We start from the raw sequence: 24,720 nt of genomic DNA, 5'->3' as shown, positions 1-24,720 counted from the left end.
ATAGATGGCGCTGATCGCAGACGGTAAAATTTTTATTTATTCGGCAGTAGAAAATTAATAAATTCCCAAGTTTTTCTAATTAATTCATGAACATTTATAGCTGCACAGTAAAATTGAAATTAGAGGCAACACTCATATACAGTATCTGTTTAATTTAATAATTAATACTTACATGAGGGATATGTTTTGTATTTCCTGTAGTAAATAAGATTGCTATAGAAAAGCATTTTTCTCGCATTATATTGTTATTATTTTGTAATAAATATATACTAGCATACGAAAGCGTAAAAAATAATCTTTTTTATTAAGAAATTTTAATTACAATTGTTTATTTACAATGCAAAATGAATACAAAATAAAAATATATTGAAAAAACTATGAAACCTATGGGACGGGAATCGAACGCCACTCCTCCACTATAGCAATTCTCGATTGTCGCCGTTACGATACAACTTAACTTGAAACACATTAGAAAGAAATGTATAATTAAGAAAGTAATAAAACTTTAATCGCAAATATCTCAAAAACTATTGAGTAGTTGTGGCTATAATGATATATTTTCTTAAACTGTATGACGATATCTACAAAGCTGCAAAGTTGCAAACTAAATCGAAGGACTTGCACTCTCCTTGTAACTAATTAAGCTAAGTAAAGAAAGGAACGCAAGTAAGGGAAGGTATGTAAGGACGGTAAGTATGAGGGTAAATATAAGGTAAGTATAAGGTAAGTATAAGGTAAGTAAAACAATAAAATTCTACTGCAAAGCAGAAAAAGTATTGTCCAGGAAATTCTTGGAAATGACGTAATTTCTTAGAATTGGTAGGCGAGCAACCTCCTGTCATATTATGTTCTCCTGATACGAAGTCGCGAAATCAGCCGAAAATTTTACGGCGAGGCTGCAAAAGTATTGTCCGAAATTTCTTGGAAATGACGTAATTTCTTGGAACTGTCTCGGCAAGCGACCTCCTTTCCTGTCATGTTATCCTGATACAAAGTCGTGAAAATGGCCGAAAATTTTACGATCTGGCGGCGAAAGCATTATCGGAGAATTCTTGGAAATGACGTCATTTCTTGGAACTAGCTCAGTGATCAACCTCCTTTCATGTCATGTTCTCCTGATACAAAATCGCGAAATCAGTCGAAAATTTTACGGCGAGGGTGCAAAAGGATTGGCCGAGAATTCCTGGAAATGACGTCACTTCTTGGAATTGCCTCGGCGAGCGACCGCCTTTCATGTTATGTTATCCTGATACAAAATCGCGAAATCAGCCAGGAAAATTTTCTTCGGGGCTGCAAAAGTATTGTCCAAGAATTCTTGGAAATGACGTCATTTTCCTGGAACTGTCTCGGCGAGCGACCTCCTGTGATATTATGTTCTCCTGATACAAAATCGTGAAATTGGCGAAAAAGTTTTCATTGATGTCGTAAGAGTACTGACCGATTAATTCTTAGAAATGACGTCATTTCCAGGAACTCCGTTGGCATCGACCTCCACTCATGTTATGTTTCCCTAATACAAAACTCTAGAAACATCATTTAGCGCCATCTATGATTTTGGAGAGTAACACAAGCTTTCAGTCCAAAATCATAGATGGCGCTGACTCACATTTCTAGAATTTTATCTTAGGAACTGTAATACAACCTTCCAGTCCGAAATCATAGATGGCGCTGACCGATGCAATTTCAATGTTCATTCGATAATGGAAAATTAATAAATTACTTAATTTCTGCGACTAATTTATGAACTTTTATAATTGCATCGCAAAGGCACGTCTTTCACGAACTTTCTAATATAACTCTGAATATTAATTTCTTCCTAATTAATTAATTACAAGCAATTATCCGCGAATCGCTCTTGTAGACTTTGGAAATTCGTACCGGGTCTATCCCTCGACTTTTTCAAACGTTTTATACGTCAAAAAATTCGTCAAGAAAAGCTCTAAAGAATAAGCCAAAAGAATCTATTTTTTTTAAACCCTCCGATTTTTGCCGAGCCTTAGAGTGCACGATGGATACATCGGAGCGCCAGATCTTGATCAAATTTTTGAGAGCGGATTTTTTTACTTTTTTACGTTCGTTAGGCTTCAAGCAACTCGTGTGTAAAAAATCTAAAAAATCGGTACACGGGAACTGTGTTTTTTAGCCATCCGATTGCGCCGATCTGCGAACCGTACTTGCAGACTTTGGAAATTCGCCTCCGGTTTATCCGACGACTTTTTCACACTTTTTATATGTCAAAAAATACGCCAAGAAGAGCTCTAAAGAATAGGACAAAAAAATCTATTTTTTTTAAACCCTCCGATTTTTGCCTAGCCTTAGAGTGCACGATGGATACATTGGAGCGCCAGATCTTGATCAAATTTTTGAGAGCGGTTTTTTTTACTTTTTTACATTCGTTAGACTTCGAGCAACGCATGTGTAAAAAAACTAAAAAATCGGTACACGGGAACTGTGTTTTTTAGCCATCCGATTGCGCCGATCTGCGAATCGCTCTTGTAGACTTTGGAAATTCGTACCGGGTCTACCCCGCGACTTTTTTAAACGTTTCATACGTCAAAAAATTCGTCAAGAAAAGCTCTAAAGAATAAGCCAAAAGAATCTATTTTTTTTAAACCCTCCGATTTTTGCCGAGCCTTAGAGTGCACGATGGATACATCGGAGCGCCAGATCTTGATCAAATTTTTGAGAGCGGATTTTTTTACTTTTTTACGTTCGTTAGGCTTCAAGCAACTCGTGTGTAAAAAATCTAAAAAATCGGTACACGGGAACTGTGTTTTTTAGCCATCCGATTGCGCCGATCTGCGAACCGTACTTGCAGACTTTGGAAATTCGCCTCCGGTTTATCCGACGACTTTTTCACACTTTTTATATGTCAAAACATTCGTCAAGAGAAGCTCTAAAGAATAGGTCAAAAAAATCTATTTTTTTTAAACCCTCCGATTTTTGCCGAGCCTTAGAGTGCACGATGGATACATCAGATCGCCATATTTAGACCAAATTTTTGAAAGCGGATTTTTTTACTTTTTTACGTTCGTTAGGCTTCAAGCAACTCGTGTGTAAAAAATCTAAAAAATCGGTACGCGGGAACTGTGTTTTTTAGCCATCCGATTGCGCCGATCTGCGAACCGTACTAGCGGACTTTGGAAATTCGCCTCCGGTTTATCCGACGACTTTTTCACACTTTTTATACGTCAAAAAATTCGTCTAAAAGAGCTCTAAGGAATAGGTTAAAAAAATCTGGGTTTTTAAATGTATTGTCCACGAAATTCTTGAAAATGTCGTAATTTCTTCGAATTGGTCGGCGATAGACCTCCATTCATGTTATGTTATCCTGATACAAAATCGCAAAATTGGTCCAACATTGCTTGCCCGGTTGTAAAAGTATTTTCTGCTAAACACCTTTCACGGTATGTTATCTTGATACGAAGTCGCAAACTGGGCTGGAGGTTTACGGTCAAGCTGCAAAATTATTGTCCAAATAATTCTTGGAAATGACGTCATTTCTTGGAATCGGCCGGTGAACGACCTCCTATCCTGTTATGTTACCCTAATACAAAATCGCAAAATCGGCCTGAAGTTTACGGACAGGCTACCAAAGTATTATCCAAAGAATTCTTAAAACTGTGTCGGCATGCGACCTCCTTTATTGTTATGTTTGCCTAATACAAAATCACAAAATTGGCAGAAGGTTTCGTGCCAACGCTGCGAAGTTTATAGGCTCAGTATTGTTGGAATTTTGTCAGTGTGCAACCTCCGTTAATGTCATGTTCGCCTAATACAAAATCACAAAATTGGCAGAAGGTTTCGTGCCAACGCTGCGAAATTTATAGGATCAGTATTATTGGAATTTTGACAGTGTGCAACCTCCGTTAATGTCATGTTCGCCTAATACAAAATCACAAAATTGGCAGAAGGTTTCGTGCCAACGCTGCGAAATTTATAGGCCCAATACTGTTGGAATTTTGTCAATGTGCAACCTCCGTTAATGTTATGTTCGCCTAATACAAAATCACAAAATTGGCAGAAGGTTTCGTACCAACGCTGCGAAATTTATAGGCTCAGTATTGTTGGAATTTTGTCAATGTGCAACCTCCGTTAATGTTATGTTCGCCTAATACAAAATCACAAAATTGGCAGTAGATTTCGTGCCAACGCTGCGAAATTTGTAGGCTCAGTTTTATTGGAAAATAACCTCAATTTCTTGATATTTTCACAGCGTGGTAGCTTCTTTAGTGCTATATTAATGCCATGTTCGTCTAATATAAAACTGCAAGATTAACAGTATTGACAATCAATTTTATTTCGTATCATGTTTAATAAAAAATAAACTCGACAAGCTTCTAATGCAATCCGTCCTACCACTACTATTTTTAATAAAACAGAGAAGGATAAAGCTTCAAACGAGAATTGATCAGCGCCATCTGTTGGAAACCAATTAAACCCTGGATCTACATTACCGACGAATATTTTCTCGATCTAATCGAATGGAAATCATGTCATCTTCTTCGGAGAAGCCTATAGAATACGATACCGTCTAGAAAATCCGTGTCAAATAAAAACCTTTTTCCAAAATGGCGAAGGAAAATTAGTTTCTAAAATACACGTGGAATTTTTGTACCCTTGGCAATGCCTATGATTATGTAATACATAAGACTACAAAAGGTATGCCAAGGGATGAGGAAAGACCATAATTAATATTTTATTCTGTATATAATAAATATCCTCATATCCCCAAAAAACCTGCATTCCCTTTACACCCATTCTCACAACTGAAAAACTTAATTTGTATTTAAATCGATGCAGATGAGATAAAGGTATATTTAACTAAAAGGGTACCGCAAAGCCTGGTGGAAAAACGGAGAAACAGAAGACTCGCATACCTGGGAGGATGATCGAAGTACAAATTATCGGCGAGATAAAATGCAACTTGTTTCGCGACAGAGAAGATAAAACCTACAGCTGCTCTATGCGTAATCTTAGCCGTGAATGCAAATGACCGTGTTCTGGCTGGCAAGAATGCAGGCCTAGAGGTAGGCTGAAACGCGGGCTAAACGCAGCTTGCAATTAAATTAATCACTGTACGCGACGCTTCCGTTATACCTGGCTAATAAGAAAGACAACTGTCCGCTCAGGAGAGCGTGATAAAAATAACGGGAGTCGTTGGAAATTACAAGAACCAGCCATTTCTATTCTTCCTCCTCTTCGGTACTCTACATTCGCAGATCGCAGGCCAACGGAATGATAAGTCGCATATTTTTCGCTTCTCTTTTCACGTAAAAGCAGTTTTAGAATTCGATTCTAATAATTTCTCGAAGGAAATTGTCAGCGTTTATTAAAATGCGTATGGAATTACACGTATATGGTTGTATAGCAACGAAATATATGGAGTTTGTTATTAGTGAAAGGTACAAATACACTTATGCAGATAGGAGCCGTTCACTGCACAGATTGATTAATTCTATAAAACAAACAGTGGAGAAGTGCAATGAAATAATGTAGTTATAATTATACCAAGTGCTTTGACAATTAAATTTAAGATTTTTCAAAAAGTGGAGATAATCGATTTGTGCAGTGAAAGGCTCATGTAAAAGAATGTAAGGGACCCTATGGGTTGCAATAATGCCCTCCGTACTGTAGTGCGATTAAGACTGACCTTTCTGGAAAACAAAGAGTCCTTATAGACAAAAACTTGAAGTACAAGCTCTTGATGCTCAATGGGGAGCATCTCCACGACTCAAAAATTACTAAGGGCCTGCGATATGTCTGACACCATCGTTGCAAGTTTAGGATTTATTACAACACTCTAACTAATAACCTTTTGCCTCGTAAATTCGTTTCAATTATTAATTAGACTTAGAATTAGACTATTAATTAGCTATCTAGAATCTATAATTAGACTATTAATTATCTATCTAGAATCTAGAATTAGACTACTAATTATCTATCTAGAATCTAGAATTAGATTATTAATTATTTAATTATAAAAGTCTATTCATTAGACTTAGAATTAGTCTATTAGATTACATGTTTCTGTTACTATGAAATATTCCAAAAATATTTATTGCCCTATAATATCAGTTACCGATTGATACCTAATAGGTTTTTGCTCCCAACTATGTCATAGTGACAAATGATACATGGATCAAGTAACTTTTAAACATTCAAATTCCAGTGACTATGAACAAATGAAAATTTGGAAGAAAACTTATTATTATAAAATAATCTTCAGTCTCTCTCATTCCTTTCAATTATTAATTAAAATTAAATACCTGTCTCTGTTACTATGAAGTATTCCAAAAATATTTATTCCCCTAAAATATCAGTTACTGGGACCTAATAGGTTTCTGCACCCAACTATATCATACTGACAAATGATACATGGATCAAGTAACTTTTAAACATTCAAATTCCAGTGACTATGAACAAATGAAAATTTAAAAGGAAACTTATTATTATAAAATAATATTTTATCTCTCTCATTTCTTTCAATTATTAATTAAAATTAAATACCTGTCTCTGTTACTATGAAGTATTCCAAAAATATTTATTCCCCTATAATATTAGTTACTGACTGATACCTAATAGGTTTTTGCTCCCAACTATGTCATAGTGACAAATGATACATGGATCAAGTAACTTTTAAACATTCAAATTCCAGTGACTATGTACAAATGAAAATTTGAAAGAAAACTTATTATTATAAAATAATCTTCTGTCTCTCTCATTACTTTCAATTATTAATTAAAATTAAATACCTGTCTCTGTTACTATGAAGTATTCCAAAAATATTTATTCCCCTATAATATCACTTACTGGAACCCCCTAATAGCTTTCTGTTTCCAGCTACGTCATACTGATATACGATACCTGTATCAAATAATTTTTAAAATTCCAGGTTCCAGCGACTACTTTGCTTACCTGAACAAATGTATATTGAAAGAAAATACGGAGAGAGTTGAGAGAAACCTAGTATAATATTTTCTTTAAATAAATCTGCTTCGTTATTAAAAAGGAGTCGTTGTTTATTAGACGGATCTATAAAGAATAGGGTTAATCTAGCAGTAATCCTACAATATTATAAATATTACATTGAAAAATTATAAATATTACAATCGTCTTAATTCTCCATTGATGTCAGACGTTTCAAAGACACTCGTTCATAATCGATTCTTATTTATTACTACCCACTGTTATACTTCGTTTCATGGCTGTCGAGAGCCCTGTCGAGTGTAAGAAATCGAAAATACCTGATCGATGATCGAGGCAGGCGAAATTTTTAGGGAAAAATACCTGTGCTTCCGAGGAAACTGTACTGTATGTTCCTGGGCTCGGAACCCGGGGAACCACCGTTCACGGAGAAGTACACGACGTAGTCGCGGAACTCCTTCTCGTAGATGTAAACACTGCTCGGCTCGTAGTCCAGGCATTCCCACGACGACCAGGACATGACTGAACAGTCGCTATCCATTGCTAGATTTTATTATCAATAAAGCGAATGTCTGAGAGAATACCGCGATTCGTTTGATACGCTAATGGCCGCTTTGTTGACACGATGCGTTCGCTGTTAACCTGTTAACCGGGAATGATGCGTTAATCTAATGAGTTATTGGAGTTGCTGATGCTTCAAGTGCAATCGTTTATCTAGACAGAGATATATTGTGCTCTTGATACGCCTTTGTCAGACTCTTTTTCGAGATCTTCGAGAAGCTTCGTTTCTAAATTTTTATTAAATTTCTGACAAAATTTTTGCGTCGGAATTTATGTTAATCGCTTGTACTATCGATAAACTCACAGAGTGTATTAAAACAGTCCAGTGTTTCTGTGACAATTGCCTGACGACGTGTGTACCACGTCGTTGGCGATTCTGCGACAAAATCATTACGACGTGCGTGACACGTCTTTCCTTTAATTTTAGCTACGAAGAAATTTGTTTAATTTAAAATTCCCGCCTTTTTAAAAATACACCGCGATAATCACGTTTTTGATAATTAAAACGATGTGAAAATTCCGTGATTACGCAAATTCACTTTTCCGCGTCGTTTTATCTTATCTGGAGATCTATTCATAGCAATTGCTAACTCCTATTTCCCTAATCAAAGTGAGAAATTAATTAACTCGTTCAACCTACATTTTCGTGTCTATAATGGAAGAAAAAATTCAACGAAGTGGAGAAAAATGCAATATTGGAGCTGATTCTATTTATTTAAGAGAATGTTATAGGTTAGGAACGAAAAAGATATTTTAATCCGGTCTTTGAGGAAAATACTTTAACTCGGATCGATTTAAAATTCCCGCGCTACGACTTCTGCGAAGCAATTAGAAGCCGTGGAATAACTGCAACGTTTAATGGCGAAAAATCCGGTGGTCTCTCGACTCGAACTTTTAACGACGCCGATTTTAACGGGCCCGAGTCGTAAATCTGGTGCAATTAGAAGACTATGAAAATTCAGGTTCGCAGCGGGCATTAGCATACAGCGTGCAAGGTGAAAAGAAAATGGAGGAAGACGAATGGAGAAACGCATGGCCAGCACCTGCGATGGTAATTACGCCGCCGGTTGATCGATGGCGCTTCGTTAAGCCGCGCAAAAAAGGGCGCGAACATTTGAAAGGACAAAGTCGACCAACGACTCTGCGGCCCGTTTTTATAATTAGTTTTCCGAGTACTTTAACCAAACACTTAGAACCGTCGATACTATCTTCGAAACTGTCGTTTTACCTTGCAATATTTCACGTTTTTCATCTTTTTTCCTAATTAAAATCGCAAATATCGCAATTATGAGAAAATTAAATAAAATTTAACTCGTGAATATTTTATAACGAAGTTTTACGCTTTAAAAATCGTTGGTCCTGTGGTAATCGACCATCGTGAAGAAATATATTCGCGATTTTAATTTTTCTACGAAAATTATGGACGAATAATTCGATTATGAATAGATTAAGCCTAATTTTACGAAGAGGTTTATATCTATGCGAATAATAGAAAGTTAACTAGCGAAGATGATTAATATGATTTTCGATATAGTTTCTCTTGGCACAACTATTTCATCGTGGATCAGTATGTCCGCATTATCGTCTTTTTTCTTAAAATTGAGATGAAAGTAGCGCCACTGGCTGATAATTTGGACGTAAAAGGATCGAGGCTAATTTGAGACAGATGTGAATATTCGTAGAACACGTACACAGCATAGAGAGCAATGCATAAGTGTGTCATCGAAGTGAGAATTTAATGATTCCGAGATACCTCGTACTGAACTAAACTTCTCGAATAACCAACTGTATTCCCATATTTAAGAAACTGAACTAATTTTATTGAATAAATTACGAGATTATCTGTACCTGAAACCAGTTTTCGTGTTTTTGAACGTACTCCTTTTTGTGCATTACAAATTAGGCGAATAGCTAATTCGACATTGATAATTTGATAGAATCACGATAGACCCTGGACTTCGTTTTTTCCCGCGCTTTTTACGCTCTATCAGTGCGTGTAATTTAGGAATAATTCTGATAAATCGAAGTGAAAGCAAATAGCAAATTTCTTCGAAGATCTATACAAGAAGATCTATACAAATTTTATAAACGCGTATCATTGCTATGTGTTTTAATACTAAATCCATCACATTTGAACCTAACCTAACCTATAAAAAAATTAGTTTACAAGTTGTATACTAATATACTATATTATACTGTACTATAATTAATTACATTACAATTTACATTAGTAAACAAGTATAAAATATCCATTATCTTCCAAGCCAACAAACTTATTATTTATTTTTTATTTTTTATCCTCAAATAAAATACTCAAAAAAATTTATTTTTCACTCTACTAAACATTATTTTGTATATTTATTAGTCTCCTTGAATTGACTATTCTTTGCACTCGATTGTAAGAAATTTAACCCTTTGCACTCGAGAGGTGAGCTTCAGTCACCATTTCATAAAATTTGGAAGATCGATATTAATTAATATATCAAATTTAATGCAATGTAACAGTGTGCGAGGTATCGAAATCAAATAATTCTACAATTCTATTATTATACAGTTCTTTATTTACTGCTCAAAAAAGTATCGTCAGCCTTTTAGTAAAGAATCTTTGAATTTCTACCTTTCTCTAGCCAAAAGTCGTCGAGAGCAAAGGGTTAACTTTCAGCCAATTAACTTAGAATAGAATAGAAATTTAATTTTTGGTCATTTAAATGAATTCGATGGAAGTATACACGAATTGTCAGTATCTATCTTTAATCCATTCCTCTGCTTCGCAATGATGACTTTGCGTTTTCGTTTCTCGATGCATAATCGATTACAAAATCGAACGATGATCCCGTCGAGTTGAAAAGGGTGCAATTAGCCAAGGATTTTTTGCAGACAACATCCGGATCGTTTCATCCATTTAATAATCACGATCGATCAATAAATTAGGCAACCGAGTCTACATCGTCACGATGAGGTCACTCGTTGTTTCGTTTGATACTTCTTGTCGAACTCGTTCCTACGTTCCACTCGAGATTGACTTTGTTCATTCGTCATTAATCACATGGAAATAAAGAAAAAATAAATTTCGATGCTAATAAAATTTATAAATATTCGAATTCAATTACCAACTATTACGAATAATTTCAATAATCGTACGATTATTTCAAATCCATCGATCACTCGACGAAGAGATTTACTGATTCGAATCATGAACTGATTAGAGGCTTCAGGCTTTAGATATTGCAGTTGAAGGAAGACTCGATATTATTTAGGAGAAAAAATTGGGATCATGGTTTTAAGAGATCCAAGATAGGTCGAGATCTTGGTCGAGGACAAAGAAAACTGGATTCGCCATTTTCTACCGAATGTCCTTGAACAAGTTCCTAAGGACATCTATTGCCCACTGTTAAAAACTACACCTTGGTATACAGATCTACGATACCATTCGACAAATATTTCATTCGAGAAAAATACTCCAAGCATTCGATCTCAGTCGCTAGAAACTCTGTTGCTTCGCCAAATCTTATCGATGTTCGATATATATATCGATCGACTAGATGTTGGAGGAAGAAAAAAAATTCGATAAGAAGTAGAGATATCTAGCTGCTTGAATATTGTAAGAAATTCGTAAATCTTGATCGATGGTTAAAAGTGATTTCATTGGAATTGTGAATCATTAGTATGAAACCTTTTCATGTACATATTTATACATACATGAACATCTGCCTTGTATATTTAAAAAATATACTATTTATATGATATTAAATTAAATTGTATTAAACTCTAAAATTATTATATTATTAATATTTATTAATATTTAAGCTATAGTACATTGAATTATTAATCGAATGTCAAAGTAATTAATGGCAAATAATAAAGAATGATACCAAGTGGCTGTAAGCATAAGTATAATAATAAAGAAATAATGGAATGTCGCAGGACCAGAATAGAATGTTTTGAAAAGGAACTTTTCGACTACAAAAGAAGGAGAAACAGAATGCCAGTGACTTTCTACCACGGGCCGTGCTCGTGTTTCGTGCGGGTCAGCCTTGAGGTCTCCAGGCGACATTGACTCGCTCTTAGGATGCTTCGCGAGTAACGACGCAGCGAATAAATAACTAGGGAACTGGGGAACAAGCTTCGTAGCGTGTAGCAACTGATCGAGAATTTAAATAAATAGATCCGAGTCGATTGCGATAATTTCCTATTAAACTTGGTCGTCATCGACGACAGCTTCTGAACCTCTTACTTGCAAACGTCAAACTGCATAGGAGTCAGAATCTTGACAAATATCCAAGAATCGTTGTTTACGAGGAACAAATGTTGGGAAATAACGAGATGGAAATTTTCGAACAGATAAATTTCGAGATAACCTAACCATTTTCACGAAAAATATTTTTCCACGAATATTTAAGAAACACCGTTTGTATCTTGTGAAAAATATTTCGTCATTTACTTCGAAAGATTTCCAAAATTATAAAAAGGTAATTAAAAAAATTAATTATAAATAATTATAACTATAAAAATGATAAAAAAATTATTATACATAAAAAAGAAACGTTAGAAAATAGTAAGACAAGAATTGCCAATCAAATACCTATTACGTCCAAATATTTAATTAAAAAAGTATTTAAAAATATTTCTCGACGAATTTCTATTCGTCTCCATTGCGAAATTATAATCCGCAACTGTGTTCTGGGTTTTCGTTTCGTTTCGATGAATATTCATCGCGATTAAAACCGACGTGCTTAATCCTTTCTTAAAAGTCAACATTAAGAGTGATTTTAACGAGGAGCACGTGAGTACCAAGAGCTGACTCGACTCTCTCGTGTTTAGTTACTTCGGTTACAGAACTGTGGCGTAGAAAATGCTGCACGAAAAATTTGCGCGTCAAGAGGAAGAGGAAAAGCCAACCGCAACAGAATATATCTACTATTACCTATATCACGTTAGCTGACACAGCTCGAAGCCTTGTTTCCCTCGAGTGCAAACATAAAGATAACTCGAAACTATACTTACGATACCGGTAAAAGGAAAACAAGAATTATTTCTATCACCTTTTACACTTCTATAAAGCGAACAAACTATGCTAAGATTTGAGAGATTGGCTACACTATAAATCAGTGAACAAATTGACAAAACTTGTCATTATTATCGATATACTTACACGTAGAATAATGGGAATATAATAGTTCGCAATTTCGACTTCGAGAGAACGCGATGGCGCTCGGAGCCTTATGTTGTTTGAAACGGTACTATATACTGGCCCGCGATGACCGCCGCTATAGTGAAAAAAGGTATGCTTCAGATCAGAGCTTTAGAGGATTTGATCTCTTAAATCGAGATAAAAGAGAAAAATTAAATTGTAATAATAAAAATTCGAGTCGAGAAACCATTTTCATATATACACTATTCTAAATTTTTATTAGGTAACAGAAACTATAGGATGTTTGCCTGAGAGTTTTTAAACGAAATATATTTGAGGTTAGAAAACGTGAAATAATTCTGTCACTCGGATATTCTATATTTCCATATTTCCGTCCTTTCATTACGAAATGAGTATTATACACTCGAACATCTTGTGTATATTGACACAACAGACGAAACGTATCATGTCGATTGTCGAATAGAAGCGTGAGATAATTTAGAAAAATCCTAAAGGAATAAACCTTGGAAATTATTTAATATTCCCTCTTCGTACCAAAAGAAGAGAATAAGAAAATATTACACTTATATCACACGTCTTATCCTTTCTTGTTATCAATGGTACGATTCTTTTGAAAATATAAAACGATCACTTGACACTATAAATGTTCCAATACATTGGCGTTTCCTATCTGATTGTTGTCGCTCTGTCGATTCGAGTATCGAATATTCCATCGTATAGGTATATACTTTATACTACATTCTCACGATATAAAACTCGTTTAATACTTGTTCAATGATCTTTCGAAGGTACAATCGCGAAGGTTTATAATTGGCGAATTTCCCGGTTAACAGGTTAGGAAACGAAGCGATACCGGCTAGACGAAAAAGAACGTCGAGCGCCACCCACTCTTCTCACTTCACGTGGCTCCGCGCGTAGACACACTACGTTGTCATCGAACAAAGCCAATACTTTCGATTGCGATTGAAAACTACGACGTTTCTGTCACTGCACTGTTTAACCTCGATTCGATACCAGATCTGTTACACTACGCGTAGAGAGCGAAGGAAATTGGAAAGTATCGGTGATAAACGACGTTCACCGAAAAATAACACCGAATGAAGCGGTTCATACAACGAGACGCGGCGAACGCCGTGACTAACGCGAGTCCCACGGTCGACTGACTATCGCACAGCCATGTTACAATCGCGTCATCTTTGGCGCCATTATTTAATTTTAATAGCGCGTCTTTTATCGACGCGGATCTGTTTCAAGCGGCTTAGCAGGACTTCCACGAATCATTTCGCTGTGGTAGAGAGACGGATCGTTGGGTAGTGTAATTTTATACATTATTCAAGAGTACCAGAATCATTTTGTCCGTTATATAAGTATATATAAAGTAAAGTTTGTATATCATAAATATTATTAAAAAAATATATATATACATTTCAGATAAGAACACGTAGATTTTAGAGATATGTAGGTATCTTAATAGCAACGAGTGTGTAACCTTAATCTACGGATTTAGATTTATGTTTTAACCACACCCAGGGCCGTATACACCTGCATCACTACCGATCTTGAATTTCAGATAGGGAATTGACATTTAAAGCTTCTGTTCGTGATTATCCAAATTGCACAGTATTAATTGCACCTATATAGTGAACAGCATTGCACTGTATAGTCACTGTGTAGTTACTGTATAATTAGGCATCAGAAAAATTTATTCTGCAACTATTAAAAATTAAAATGTAGACTTTTTTCAGCAAGTTGGGTATATCGTGATACTACTAAATTCAATGTCAAAGCACCGAAAGAAAAAAAAATTTCCAAATAATTTAGCCAGTAATTAATTTGGCCACGAATTAATCATTAAATGACGATTTACAATTACTCAAAAATAAAAGTCAGGTTATATTACTAAGAATCAGATATCAGAGTTTCGACAGCGACACGACTACGATATTTGTAGCAAGCTTCCGGTTTAATTCCCCTACTTAATATTATTTTTGCAAAGCCGTAGATGAACGTGGTGGATAAAGGTGCTCTAAATGCGATAAAAATCCATACGATTCTCAAAGTGTTCCAAGTATCAACGCAGATAACACACTACTATGTTTGCCAAACAGAAGACGGCAGATATAGCTTGCAAGAAATTAGTTTGGAAATGTTTGTGTCGAATCAATCCAACTCAGATTAATCACAGAACCAATTCGGTTCCTCTTAATCATCCCCTACTGATCAATTTCCCGGAACTTTCGTAGAGTCTTCGTGGCCACAAACGAATATTTATTTTAGCGACAATACTAGCCAAGTGAAAATTTTTTAATCATTAAAATGATCAAAAAATTATTAAAATTGACCGTGATAAATACAGTCAGAGTTCTATTTGTATTACAAGAAATTTTGATTAATTTCCCACGGCTAATTTTCCCTGTTCTCAGAGGACACGCGACAGCCATCTTGAAATTAATTAATGAGCGTTTGGTAAAAAAGTTTTGGGATTTTAATCGACGTTTGATATCGAGTTCTGCCATGCAACGATGTTCCAGTCTCGAGAGCACGATATCTCATAGATGTAAAGCGAAACCAGTTCCAGTTGAGACGTATCACTGATCCTGCCATTAATCAGCTCGATAAGCAACTGTGTATTAAACAACGATAGAAGAGTCGGATCATGAGTCCATAGACCTCGTTCACTGATGCATGGACGATGAAGAATAATAACACACGTGACTGATCTATAAGAAAGAGTTCGTTGAGTAATATTCTTTTAAAGGACATTCAACTTTCCTAACCTCTTGTATTCCTTCTTAATTAGGTACCCTTCTACCATCTATCATCTACCATTTTATTTAATTTATCTTCTTTTAAATTATTTTTTTGTAGACTATCTCTTGACCTCGACTTTCTGTTATTTTATTTTCGATTCCGATTAAAATTGTATTTCCTATATCAGTTTCGGAATATTCCAGTTCTAGTAGTACTTGTCTTCTACACTCCACTCAACTCGTGGATTAATTCTAGTGGCGGAAAGAGAAATAAGAATTTCACTGCTATTAGCTAACTTGAAAAATGGAGGCAAAATGGAGAAACCTTGAATAAGTTTGGAGGAAGATCCGATGGCCGATAAGAAAATTTTTCTTGGCAGACGGCCACGCAGTCTGCAGGTGAATTCGAGAAACGAAGCTCGACACGGAAGATAGAAGGAGATCGAAGAAGATCGAAGGAGATCTAAGAATCGAGCACAGGAATTTCTGCCGCGTTTCCACGATAACTCGAAGGACAAAACTTTCCGTCATTTCCTCGAGCGAAGTATTCTATTCGCTCCTCTAACTATACTTTTAACAGTCCTAAAATCTCAATTTTTAGTTATTTATCAGTATATATTAACACTGTGTCTAAAATAAGTTAAGTCTGGACGTGTTATTAGCTGACATTAACAATTACATGCACGCTGATGTTTCATACTGCTTCTTATCTCTCCATCTCATTCCATCTCGATGCATCCCGTTTGTCTTCTCTGTCACTCGATCGTACATAACCCTACTTGTTTGCAAATACACAACCTTCAGTCAATAATGAAAATTCATGTGCCCTATTTTTTATTCTGTTACAGAAGGTCGACTTACAGTAATGTCCCCTTTAATGTCTACACACTAGGCCTATAATCTATTCGATAATTTAGACAGGTGACTTCCGAGACAGGAGAAAGAACGAGCGCGAGAGAAACGTCGGCATATACACAACGCGTACGCGACAATGACAGACGAATATCGACGACAATTCGCGAGCCCTGTTCGAAGTGGTGGGGATGAAGGTGGATACAGAAGTAAGCAGAAAACCGAACGCTTGGATGGACAGTGGTGTGTTACGTTGCAACCAATCAGAGTCGTATTTTTATGCTTAGCCATCTCCTCTCGCAAGTATAGTATAGTCTCAGGTTTAAAACTACAGTAGTCGACGCGTTTGAGTCTACAATGTAGAACTATGTCTGGCTGTTTATCCTGGAAGGTGACTTCTGAGAATTCGAGCGAGCAAATAAGAAATAATGAGCGAGTGAGACATCGATACCGCAGGCAGAGTATAACGCCTATGCGTTGGTATAACAACACGACATCAACGATATTCCGTGAACCCAATTCCAAGGAGTGGTGGGGATAGCGACGAAAGGCTCGAGTGGGTAGAAATACGAACGGTTACGCGGGCATATTGACCGTTAGTATTACGTAGCTTTAAGGAGCGAACGCATCGATATAGCATTAATTGAGACAAATATCGAATAAAGACTAATTCGTTTACCGAATAACTGGAGAAAATTTGTATGTCTTATACAAGCCAGCTGGTACTCTTTGTTAAGAGATTCCAGAACTAATTTCCGCTACAGGATTTCTAATTGGCGATGTTTGATCTCGGCACTGCTCGGTCGGTAATTAAAGAACGGTCCAGTTTCCGTAATGGAATTAAACAAAGTATCTCGCGGCAGGGGGAAACTTCGTCAACGACATCGTCGAAGAGGTCGATCGACTTTTCATCGCGAGTTCGGTCGATAAGGAAGGAAATTGGAAGCTCGTGAATTAATTCTATTTAGCCGTCATCGAAATCCGAATTCCATTCGAGGATCACACAAACGTTCCCGTTTCTGGCTTTTGTTCCTCGAAACTTTCCAACGAGATACATCCAGAATTTCTCCGTTCCAATGGACTTTCTTACTTAAGCGTGTCAATCGACTAAAGATGTCGTTTCACTCGTGATAGAACGCGGATGGAAAGGTTTCATTAAATTCGATCGCGGGGACGACGCGCTATAAACGTGTTCCGTCAGAAAATTTGAATATCGAGAATAAATGCTACGTGTAGTTCCTGGAAAATTCGAGAAACGAGGTGGATCACGTATAAGACTTGCTGCTGCCATGAAAATGATCGCTGATGTAAATGATAAAGATAAAGACTGAAACTGTTTATATATATATAATAATAATAAAATTAAAATTAATTTAAAAATAAATTAAAAATGATTATTTTTTTTTTTAGTCTGTCCTTCGACGTTGATGAAAATTCTGAGCCAATGATTCCTTTACAATCACGTACACAGAAACTGATACGATGGATTACGAAGCTCAAATGTTTGTGTTACATGGCTGAAATTACTTTGCCTCTTCCATAAAGTAAACTGAAATTTCACGAATACCTCGCGTCGTTTGCTCATATACACAACGCGTACGCGACAATGACAGACGAATATCGACGACAATTCGCGAGCCCTGTTCGAAGTGGTGGGGATGAAGGTGGATACAGAAGTAAGCAGAAAACCGAACGCTTGGATGGACAGTGGTGTGTTACGTTGCAACCAATCAGAGTCGTATTTTTATGCTTAGCCATCTCCTCTCGCAAGTATAGTATAGTCTCAGGTTTAAAACTACAGTAGTCGACGCGTTTGAGTCTACAATGTAGAACTATGTCTGGCTGTTTATCCTGGAAGGTGACTTCTGAGAATTCGAGCGAGCAAATAAGAAATAATGAGCGAGTGAGACATCGATACCGCAGGCAGAGTATAACGCCTATGCGTTGGTATAACAACACGACATCAACGATATTCCGTGAACCCAATTCCAAGGAGTGGTGGGGATAGCGACGAAAGGCTCGAGTGGGTAGAAATACGAACGGTTACGCGGGCATATTGACCGTTAGTATTACGTAGCTTTAAGGAGCGAACGCATCGATATAGCATTAATTGAGACAAATATCGAATAAAGACTAATTCGTTTACCGAATAACTGGAGAAAATTTGTATGTCTTATACAAGCCAGCTGGTACTCTTTGTTAAGAGATTCCAGAACTAATTTCCGCTACAGGATTTCTAATTGGCGATGTTTGATCTCGGCACTGCTCGGTCGGTAATTAAAGAACGGTCCAGTTTCCGTAATGGAATTAAACAAAGTATCTCGCGGCAGGGGGAAACTTCGTCAACGACATCGTCGAAGAGGTCGATCGACTTTTCATCGCGAGTTCGGTCGATAAGGAAGGAAATTGGAAGCTCGTGAATTAATTCTATTTAGCCGTCATCGAAATCCGAATTCCATTCGAGGATCACACAAACGTTCCCGTTTCTGGCTTTTGTTCCTCGAAACTTTCCAACGAGATACATCCAGAATTTCTCCGTTCCAATGGACTTTCTTACTTAAGCGTGTCAATCGACTAAAGATGTCGTTTCACTCGTGATAGAACGCGGATGGAAAGGTTTCATTAAATTCGATCGCGGGGACGACGCGCTATAAACGTGTTCCGTCAGAAAATTTGAATATCGAGAATAAGTGCTACGTGTAGTTCCTGGAAAATTCGAGAAACGAGGTGGATCACGTATAAGACTTGCTGCTGCCATGAAAATGATCGCCGATGTAAATGATAAAGATAAAGACTGAAACTGTTTATATATATATAATAATAATAAAATTAAAATTAATTTAAAAATAAATTAAAAATGATTATTTTTTTTTTTAGTCTGTCCTTCGACGTTGATGAAAATTCTGAGCCAATGATTCCTTTACAATCACGTACACAGAAACTGATACGATGGATTACGAAGCTCAAATGTTTGTGTTACATGGCTGAAATTACTTTGCCTCTTCCATAAAGTAAACTGAAATTTCACGAATACCTCGCGTCGTTTGCAGTGCATAACATAACCTCGCTATTTCAGTTGACCCAAAAATAACGCAATGTTCCAGGAAATACGCCATTCAAATTTTCTACCATTTATTCCAATTTAAACTCGAATCAACTTCGTCAGAAATCAACATGAATTAACGAAATCCCAACTATATTTAATTCGACGCAAACCGAGCTGAACGCAATTGAAATTAACTAGATCCGAACTGTATTCAATTTGACTCAATTTAAACCGAGTGTAATTCAAGTCAACTGGACTAAAACCGGGTTCAACTCGATTCAGTTCTACCAAAATGATGCTGAATTTAATTCAACTCAAACTAAGTTCAATTTAATTCAACTCGACTCGAGTTCGATATAATTCAATGCACACCGAGTCTAACTCGACGAGTCGATTAAACTTTAATTCGATACTTTTCGAACGATATTCCGCGAATATTCCCTTGCCATAAATCGTGCTGCATGTATTTAGGAAAAACCGCGATCTCCGATGAAGCTACAAACTCGGGGGTCTGTCCAAAATGGCCGGACAAATTCCTGGACTGCGGCTATCCAGTGGCACGACCACCGCGCGCCATCCCTCGGTAATTAGATAAATTTCCAAGCTACCGGCCGGGAATTCGAGCGACTGTCATTTGACAAATCCACGCCGGCCATTAAAGGCACGCGAGTACACACGGCGAGTGTTATTAATGCTCGCGGTACACGGATATTTGGGTTAGTCTCGCGGCCAACGTGGATTCCCCGTTTAATAAAGTGTTCGCTGGGAACCGTAGGGATACGGCTGGATTTAAATTTTCCACGTAATCTCCGCTCGCACGAACGATACCGACTCGCGTACCGTTCGTGCCGTGTGTTCAACCACTCTTCCACGAATTAACGGCAATATCGTGGCGGTTTAATGAAACGGTAACGAGAACTTAATCGTGGGAGCCTTCATTTCGAATTTCCATTCGTTTCGCTGATCGAATTACCTCCCGTTACGTGCTATCGTTAGCGCTATCGTTTCGTTGATCGTCCGTGCGGAATGTTCGATAGGTTAGGCCGGGAGTGGGGGGACGAAGGTCGGAGTAGGTGGCACTGCCTCTTTCGCGTATAACGAATGGCGAGCACGTAGTACTACGTTTACCTTTTATTGGAAAATGGAAGATATTGGAACGGTAAAAGGCTTTTTGGATCGACTCGCGGGGAAATTTTCAATATAGTACATGTTACGATCCTTTTGGGTAATCGCCGGAACGATGTTCGATGCATGTACCGCTACATTTCCAAGTCTAAGTCTCACGGTTTCCAAGTACGCGGTTTACGCGGCTTTTTCACGTATTTTCAAGTCCACGCTATTACATACGTATCTCCGTCACTCTTAATCTCACGTGAATTTAAAAAAGGGAGAAAAAATTCTTTCCACTTCTTTTTTTAATCATCCTTTTTCCCCGCGAGCTAATAATTTTGAAATTAACTTCCAAACGATGATTGAACGTGAAATTTCGAAACGTGATCGTTAACGAAAGTAGGAAAATGGCAGGTACAGCGCAGTGAGGAATCGGTACGTTCCGGCGTCCAATTCGAATCCACGATCAGGACCGGACGACGTAATAATTTATGCTCCCGATTATACGTCACTGAATTATTCATCCAACGTTAAACATTATTTACGAGCGCACGTCGGTTCCACAATCGGGGAGACACACTTTTATCCCTCAATTTGCATTCGAAGCAAGAATTCGAGCTACTCATTTTTCCTCGGTGCCATCCGTTCGTCCGCCACGGTAGTTTTAGCCAAGTATCGATTCCAGCAGGCCGAACGCGATGCACGTCACCCAATCTTCCGTTTCGGAACGCATCGACATCTATATCTAGTCGAAATCGCGAGGAATTATACGGACAGTTTATCGGTTACCGAGTAATCGCGTATCGAGTATTCGAGGCAGTGAGCGTTAATATTGATAGTCGGCACGGTTCATTAAAGCGAGCTAGTATAATTACTTACTAAGCCTCATAAGCGATAACTGTTGCGATGATGAATATCTCATCGTGATTACAAGTAAACTAATTTTTGTTTCGTTTCTATATAAAGCGATCCCTAAATGGATATATGATAATAATAAGTGATAAAATTGGCCAGAATATTATTATTACACAAAAATGAGTGGAAAAGGAAGAATAAACTTTTTTCGTTCGGGGCTTCGTTTTCAAGATAATCGAGTTTGAAATAAAGGTCGCAGGCAGTCAAACTGCGCGCGCTGGGTGGGGAGATAATCGAGTGCGCGGGCACCCGGCGAATATTCAAACTCGATTTCCACGAAAACGAAGACTCGAATTAAAAAAATTTACTCTTCCTTTTTAACCCGTTTTTACCCGTAGAATCATTTCCTATCGATTTGTCGCAGCTCGTTCTCGTTTTTCGAACAGAAATCGTAAATTTCTTCCGAGTTCTTTCGCCTTGACTCTACTTCTGTCACTACCGTCATCAATTTGTTTTTAGCCAGTCATAAAATAATTTCGGAAATAGAAACTTAAGGTCACTTCGCGATATGTCGTATCTTACCTATTTACTTCATAAGATATTTTAAACCTCTTTCGCGGAAGGCAGACGGCGTTGCACGGTTACAAGTTACATCGGTGGAGACACATTTCGCTTTATGATCTCCCTGGAGGAGACTATAGTATCCAGAGCCACTCTACACGCGTCACGAAGGAGCGCAATAACTTTCCTCCTATTTAATTTTAATTTCCACCGTCCAATATATCTTGCAACGAGCCTCGTGTTTCAATTAAGCTCGGCTTCGTAAACTTCGTCAACTTCGCGGAATATCGCTACGGAGAGGACCGGTAACTTAACCGGTACAAATTTGCTCAGGCCGTCTGGTCGCGTTAAAAATAACCGTGTTATAATCGAAGAACGAAAGTTAGCAGTAAAAATAACGAGCATCGACGCGTTCGATACTTATACCGGGTGTCTCCACTTTCTTACGAATTTCTCTACCGCCTTGGAAAAATCTACTTTCTCCGTTCGAAAAAATTCATTTTCTTCGCACTACTACGCGTACCGTATCAATTAAATTGGTTTCAAATATTTTCCTTTCGCGTTTACTAAAGTTTCACCCGCGAGCAGGTCAATTGGCCGAAATACGTGGAAAATATCGGTACGATGTAGAAACTTAGGCATCTCGAATTAAGGCAGGACTGGAATTCGAAATTTTCTTTCCTACATTTTTAAAGCAAACGATATTCGACAAAAGGAGCACTGACGAGTTATTTCCAAAAATTTTCCAGACACCGCGGGCTACTAGTGCAGGTTGGTACCGAGAACGTCCGCCAGGCGGCGCTGACAAGCGGCGGGAAGCGGCTTGGATAATCCCACGAGAAGAATGTCAATTAATGGCCTGCTGGCGCGAGCGCGCGAAGCGATCGATCAAACCTGGCATTTGTGCCACTTTAAGAAAGTAAGTCAATGTAATTCGCAATGAGTAAGGTTGTTGCATACGCGTCGTCTAAGCGCCTAGGATCGACGGAGACCTTCGAGGCTCCGGATCGCCATCTGCACGGTCGCCGGCACCCGATTAGCCGTTCCTCCACCGATCCCTAGCTTCCGCGTGGCAAACGGGCCCGTGGAATCTCGAGCACAATGCCCATGTTATCGGGCCACTGGATCGCTTTCGACTTTCACCCGGCATTTTCTTTTTTCGCGGTGAAAATCCTTCGTTTTTTTTTTTTTTTTTTTTTTGAGCCGTCACGACGCCTAACGATCCAGCGACGCGATCTGCCATGGTCTAGCTAGGGGGCGCTCTCCATGCTGGCCCGATGGATCGAAATGCAGGGAACGAAAGCGGAGATTAATTGTCGGAGATAATGCCGCGATTACGCGGTGTATGAACGCGAGGTGAAAATGAGAATTCCTCGGGAGTTTCGTTTTCGAGATGAACGACTGTGAATGGCGCTCTGTTTCAACCGGATTGGTAAGTTTGATCATTGAGATGTAATGAATCTTGTCCACTGCTATCTCTTTCCGTTTTTATTGCGGAACTCTCCACTTGTCGCCCGTGTACATTTAAATGTATAAATGCGTGAACAGGTGTATTATGTAATTATATTATAAACATTAATTATCTACATATATCGGGGGTCGATCCTTGAAATTCGAGAATTTCAATTTTTGAGGGTATTCACGATGTCGAAAGCGAAGAGGATTTGTGATAAAAAGATACCTAGACCTTGAAACTTCTGCCAGGGATTTATCGATAATGATACAGGGTACATCAAACTATCGTGATACTGATAAAAACTTGTTCGTATCTAATACACGATCGAGTCTATATTTATCCTCGGACTTTTTCCCAACTTCACCTATACATTTTCAAAACCTGCGTTTTACTTCGTGGTATTATTTCAAAACCTCGGCACCAACGCACGATGTACAATTAAATCTGTTAAAAGTCCGTAACGCAGCGTTCGAATGGTTTCACGAACGTCTGTAATTAAACGTAACTAGCTATGTATGTCCATCCTCCTCTGCCATTATAAAACGGAACATCCAATCAAAATTTTACCCAGTCGCATTTAGGACCCAACATAACCTAACACCCAAGTACGCGTAACTATGGAACCTATTTCTTAATTTTTATTTCGACAATTTCATTCCGCCATTTTGTTTAGAAATCTGGTCGAATGAAAATGGCTACTCACCCTTGGTGAATTCGTCCACCGACTCGAAGCGTCCCTCGACCTTGTTCTTGGACGAGTCCCAGTCGAAAGGCGTCGCGAATCCATGATCGACGCTGCGACTCTTGCTCCTGAGAAAGGAGAAGTTTAATTAACGATTAGTACGATAAAGGCGCGCTTTCACTGCGCCAACGACTCTCTATTTTTAAACACGTCCGCCGCCGACGACCACGAGTTTCGAAATTTCTATCGCGGCCAAAGCGGGAGCACAGCGCCGCGGCGGTGAACGACGCAACTACTCGCGTGTCGCGTTCTCACAATTTTTTCCCTTCTGCAAAAGCGGATAACCAGTCAGGCGAGACGCGATGCAATTTCACGATGCAACGAACCATGCGTCGTATAAACGGACCCTACAAGACGAATCCGCGGGACGGTGGCGAAGATAGCGGGGGCAACAATGGGGCTTCCGTGAATGAAATTACCGGCTGCACGAGGGAAAAAAGAAAGGGAAAAAGGAGCGAGTGAGAAAAAAAAAAGAAACAAATTTCACGAATGGAGGAGCACGAGGCGCGAACGAGTTATCTGATGTTGCAACAAGTACGCTGCATCGATGAGTGCGTACTCGTGGATTCGCGCAATCGCTGAGGATTTGCAATTCTTCTTAACGAGGGTTTCGTCCGTTACCTGGAGAAACATTGGGATTTAATATGACAAGATACGACGATGATATCGAGACCGGTAAATAAAACGAAGTATTAAATATACGTAATT

General features: G+C 38.0%; 1 protein-coding gene across 8 annotated transcripts in view; it reads right to left on the bottom strand.

Moving 5' to 3' along the window:
- The window catches only part of mtd (TLD domain-containing protein mustard), a 158,336-nt gene that overhangs the window by 74,467 nt on the left and 59,149 nt on the right, over window positions 1-24,720 (bottom strand). For 7 of the 8 annotated variants that reach the window (XM_017898195.1, XM_017898198.1, XM_017898196.1 and 4 more), the window contains one exon: window positions 23,974-24,080. In XM_017898195.1, coding sequence (XP_017753684.1) covers window positions 23,974-24,080 — 107 coding nt within the window. Of the gene's footprint in view, window positions 1-7,290; window positions 7,420-23,973; window positions 24,081-24,720 lie in introns of those variants that run through there. The other variant, XM_017898202.1, reaches the window with a different exon arrangement.

This window comes from Eufriesea mexicana, unplaced genomic scaffold, assembly GCF_001483705.2.
Source record: "Eufriesea mexicana isolate 0111107269 unplaced genomic scaffold, ASM148370v2 scaffold588, whole genome shotgun sequence".
Lineage (NCBI taxonomy): Eukaryota > Metazoa > Arthropoda > Insecta > Hymenoptera > Apidae > Eufriesea > Eufriesea mexicana.
This window is presented reverse-complemented; position numbering and strand designations above follow the sequence as displayed.